This window comes from Theobroma cacao, chromosome 3 (genome assembly GCF_000208745.1).
Source record: "Theobroma cacao cultivar B97-61/B2 chromosome 3, Criollo_cocoa_genome_V2, whole genome shotgun sequence".
Classification (NCBI taxonomy): domain Eukaryota; kingdom Viridiplantae; phylum Streptophyta; class Magnoliopsida; order Malvales; family Malvaceae; genus Theobroma; species Theobroma cacao.
Genome location: NC_030852.1, coordinates 28,663,083 through 28,668,129, shown reverse-complemented (window position 1 = coordinate 28,668,129; position 5,047 = coordinate 28,663,083). Strand labels below are relative to the sequence as shown.

General features: G+C 37.1%; 1 protein-coding gene across 2 annotated transcripts; it reads left to right on the top strand.

The window, feature by feature from the left end:
• LOC18605547 (F-box/LRR-repeat protein At3g48880) lies at positions 220–4,255 on the top strand. Of its 2 annotated transcripts, XM_018117523.1 has the most exons (4): positions 220–448; positions 2,256–2,661; positions 3,110–3,647; positions 4,069–4,255. In XM_018117523.1, exons 2-4 carry the CDS (start codon positions 2,303–2,305, stop codon positions 4,138–4,140), a joined length of 969 nt encoding a protein of 322 aa, XP_017973012.1. In that variant the 5' UTR covers positions 220–448; positions 2,256–2,302; the 3' UTR covers positions 4,141–4,255. The 2 variants fall into 2 exon arrangements, with proteins under 2 accessions (XP_017973012.1, XP_007038666.2); XM_007038604.2 differs by lacking the exon at positions 4,069–4,255 and having other exon boundaries at positions 3,110–4,036.

The following is a 5,047-nucleotide window of genomic DNA, read 5'->3' as shown; positions in this document are numbered from 1 at the left end:
CTCAAAACCAGGTTGGTGCTCTGTACGAGCCCATGAAATCACCGTCGCAATAAAATCTCTGTTGAAATTTATAGATGGGGCAGTTCTGCACGTGATCGAACCACCGACACAAACTCAAACGATCCGTCCTCTGTACAAAACCGAGCGCACATGTACGAGATTGTACCCCAAACAATCAAAAGGTTAAAAGAAAGGAATTTTAGGATGCTTTTATGGTAACTACTTACAAAAAAACAAAGGGGAAGCCTCTTTGGGTAATTTTAACACTTGGTCGGGTTTTTGGCAGCTGATTCTCTCTCATCCTCTGTTTAGACTGGTAGTGCACCCCTTTCATTTCTTTCGGAGAAATTCAGATAAAACGTTTCTCTTTCCACTTTCGGGGCCAGAAGAGAACCAAGCTTCCTATTCCGAACCCCCCACCCCACGCCAAGGTTATCTTTGTCTTAAGGTAATTGGTTCTATGTTTGTTTTTCTTTTTTATAATTATAGTTGTTTGTGAGAGTGTGGGGTGAAAGTCAGATCAACGTGGATCTTTTCTTTTAAGAGGATGGAAGATCTCGTTAAAATTGAGAGAACATTGATTTCTTGAAGCATGAAAGCTTGATTATGTTGTCGATTGTTGTCCCTTTTAATTGCATAGGCTGGTTCTATTTTATGTGCTTCTGTCCTTATGAACTGAAATTGTTGAATTTAGATCTTGTAGTTGAAAGTTTTATTATTGGGAAGGAATTTTCTGTCTTGCGTAGAGTGAACAAGATAGTTCAATGCGTAATCTTTGGCCAATGCTGTCAACCAATTGACAGATATTTGGTGTGCTAGGTATTTCCCTTGTTTTCAGTCTTAACTTCCATGGAATGGCTTCTTGGTAATGTCGTAGTCTTTTATAATTTGAAGAGTATCTTGATTATGTCAGAGGAAATGCAAGATGATGGAAATTTCATTCTTTTAAGTCAATTCATATGTCATTCAATGCGTAATCTTTGGTGCATGATTTCGACCAATTGAGAGTTATTTGGTGTGCTAGGTGTTTCCCTTGTAGCCAGAGTCTTACTTTCCATGGAATGGCTTCTTGGTAATGTCGTAGTTGGTTATAATTAAAGAGTATCTGGATTATGTTGGAGGAAATACAATATGATGCTGGTGGGAGACTGGAAGACTTGAATCTTGGAATGCCTCTGATATGTAGGTTGAAGTTGAGAGGTGGGAGAAAAAGGCAAAAAAGGGATAAAATGTAAATTTACAAGTGGTACTGTGCTTAATTGTTGGGAGTGGGGCTAGGATGTGAACAGATAATAGGGAGACATTTGTAGGATATAGAATCCTGATTCCTTAGCTCAAGAGCCAAGATCCATTATTTGGGTGAGATCATGGGGGATGATGTGATATTAGCTGTTTGGTTATGTAGGATTTCTTGGTGTTACAATGGCGATTGAATGTAGATAACCCTGGAGGTTTTACTTCTGTTTTGAATTTATGTTAAGAAATGACATTTATCATTAACATGACAGTTGATCTATTTATGCTTTTATAGAAGGCCAATATGTGGTATCAATTCATGAACACCTTCAAATGTGTCGCCAAATTTGGACATTTAAGATTTTTTTGGATGAAATGGTAATTTTAAAATTTTTAGACACTGCCAACTTATTGTCCATTTTTCCACATGAGTCCAATTGATTGATAATCTCCTGAGTGTGGATGAAAGACAAGGGACATGAAGTTTTTGAAGCACATTATGGTCAGGGCCTCACTTACTGGTGCTGTCCTATACATGTGTGCTTGTACTTGTGTGAATAAAATGCATTCTCTTATGTATGTATTCTGCTTTCTGACATGGTAGGAAGCGGCTTGGACCACATTTTGATTCGTGGTTGGTCACATGTGCATACTTGTTTAATCGCATTTTGATTCTTCTTATCTTATATAGCTAGGCATCTTTAAATGGAAATTTTGGACCTGGGATATTTGCTTCCTTTTTATCTTCTCCATATGATTTTGAAATTTATTGCCTGGAATCAGCTGGGAGTATCTTTCCATTTTTTGGACTTTGACTTCATTTTGGAAAACATCAAGACAATCTGTTTATAATGCTTCTGAACACAGTTTTTATAATCCTTGGCCTACAATAGGTGATGTATCTACCTTGATTTTTTTCTGAGGACCAGATTTAGATTTCTATGCGCTGATTGTTTCATATCATCCTCAATATGAGTTATATATAATAGAATAACCTTCTATAGTGCATGTCTATGTAGGCTTGATGATGCTGTGAAACTCCCTGGAGATATTGGAAACTTGTGGAATGGAAGAAAGTGACTCTGTTGCTTGGAGATGGGAGGACTTGGACGCTGATGTCTTGGTGAAGATCTTACAGTCTTTTGACATCGTTCAGTTAACTTCAGGCATTGCTAGTGTCTGCAGTTCATGGCGTATGGCTTGTTGTGATCCTATGCTATGGAAAACACTTGATTTATCAGTGATGAGGTCAAATTTTATTAAAATTCCATTGGAGCCTTATGTATATGTTGATGCTCGTTCTGACAAGACATTGACCCGTATCTTGAAGATATCTTTGAGTCTCAGCCGGGGAAACATAATGACCTTGATTTTTCACTTCAATCTATATGTGAGTGACGATCAATTGACCTATACTGCTGAAAGGTAATTTTAGTGAATTTTACTTATTTAGAATCTTCTCAAGGTTTCTGATGGTATTACCAATCTTGTCAGTGAAACATCTTTTCTTGTTTAGAGTTTTTGATTATCTCTTTGAAATAAAAACATATTATGATATATCATATTAATCTTTGAAGGATGATGCTAACAAGGATTATTTGTTACCTACGAATGAGCACATCTAATGATTTTCTTTGAGTTTCAACAGTCAATTAACATCGTGTTTGTTTAAAAATGCATTTGCTAATGGTATTGAAACTAGTGCATATATGAGTGTCCTTTTCTGCCATTACGCTGATCAAACTATTGCTCTTTTTTTTTTCTTCTTGGGGGAGGGGGAGGGGTGTTGAAGAATGTGTCGGTGCAATGCTCCTCATAATTATATGCTATTTTGGTGAATGCATTGGAAAGTGATCTTCTTTCTTTACTGCAGGTGCCCACGCCTGAGACGGCTTGTTATGCCAGCTTGGAACAGAATAAAGAAAACTGGAATATGCAAAGCTATTCGCATCTGGCGGGATCTTGAATCCCTGACAATGCCTAGCATAGCAAACCCTCCATATCTCATGGAAGAAATTGCCAATAATTGCAAGAATTTTAGTGAACTCAAGGTGATGGGACCTTTTGACATTTTGTTTGCCACTACGATAATAACTTGTCTACCAAAGATAAAGGTTTTGAGCCTCCGCTGCTCAATGCTTGTGAAGGATGCCCTGATCTCCATCTTGGATAATTTACAAAACCTAGAAGTGCTTAACATATCTCATTGCCTTCTGATAGAAATACCACCTCCTCCTGCCCCAAGAAGAATTATGGAGGAGCTTGATCAGTCTATCCTTGAGAAGGCATCTCAGTTACGTCAATTTATCACATGCATGAAAGACTCATGCATCATGTGTCAGCGGACAAGAAATGATGAAGGGCTTATGAGGTGGTACAAGTATGAAGAAGGGCTATGGAAAACTGACGAGGTTAGCTCACTTTCCCTTTGATTTAAGCCTTCTGAGTTTGCTCTTTAGAGGTGAGATCTCTACAACTTGATAAGGCCATTCTCAGTATTCTTAATGGATAGTCCTTGTGCTCATTAGTTAGAGCACCAAGATCATAATCTTGTTGTGGTTGGTTTAGAACCTTAGCTTATGTACCCTTTTTCCCCCCTTTTTTATTTGGTTGATGTATTCCTTTTATGCTATAAACAAAATAAGAGGAGGTTGAATGAAGATAGATGAGAACTGTCTTAATTGTGTATTATGTTTGTTACGAAGGTCTTAGGTCTCTCTGATGATCTGCGCCCCTTTGGCAGAGGCATCTGTATTATTACTGTATATATGGTCAATTGTCCTTGTTTCTTTCTTTTTTATTTTTTATTTTTTCATTTTTTTTAATTTACAGGTGATAGAATCTTGTTTAGGTGGATTCAGAAATGACTTGAGTACTACAGCTAATGTGCATGGAAAACATTAATGAACATTCTTATATCATGGATTTTTATCCTAAGCGGCGCAAGCTGACTGATCTTTTTTAGAACCTTGGTTTGTATGATTCTTATTTCCTAGTTTGAACCTGGAAGTTCTTGCAATACGCTTAAACATTTTTGGACCTTTGTGATATATGATGCTTGCAGCAATGGTTTTTCTCAGTGTTGAGTTCAGACACAAAAGATTTGAGGAATTGCATCTACTGTTTTAAGATTTGAAATCTCCATAGACGCCACAAAGGTGCATGAAGATAGAAATAGCAAATTTCTAACATAATCACATGTTGGTAACTTAATGTAATTCCCCAAGCAAGTGGCTTTTGTCAATGCTTGCTGTGTCTGCTGATACGCAACATTTCACGGGTTTCTGTGGCAACTTTGTGTCATTTGTGTGCTGTAGTTAATGTTTGAACTGTTGAAACAGGAAAAACAAAAGATGATGGTCATTCCTGAATCAGCTGTCTCAAATCTAAACACTCGATCTTCTTAAAATAATTGTAAAATAGTAGAAAGGCATTCCTATAGCTGATTTCACACAACATGAACCTGGTACAAAATGGTGGGAGGGAATGAATTCCACCTTCTAACCAGGATCGTGTCGTTTAGCATCTTGATAATATAGCATCCTGCTGTTTTCATCCTTTGAATTTGAACCTAAGATTTGTTTTCAGCTTTGAAACTTTTGAATCTTGACTTATCATGTCTCATAACTTTGCTAAACATCAAATTTCGAAGCTGTTAAGTCAGTGCTGAGAACATCACATTCACGCCTGGAAATAGCATCTAATATTTGCAACATATGACAGCAGAGAATTTTGCTTTGCCTTTTCATGCTTCTTTCTTCCTAAGCTTTAACTCAGAATCCATACAACAAAATTACTATTGGGGTTATAA

Bases quoted from the DNA above. Each gene is read 5' to 3' on its own strand.
- LOC18605547 (XM_018117523.1), top strand. From the start codon at position 2,303: ATGGAAGAAAGTGACTCTGTTGCTTGGAGATGGGAGGACTTGGACGCT. The intron at 2,662-3,109 runs GTAATTTTAGTG...TCTTTACTGCAG, and splicing joins TTGACCTATACTGCTGAAAG to GTGCCCACGCCTGAGACGGC. The intron at 3,648-4,068 runs GTTAGCTCACTT...TTTAATTTACAG, and splicing joins GGCTATGGAAAACTGACGAG to GTGATAGAATCTTGTTTAGG.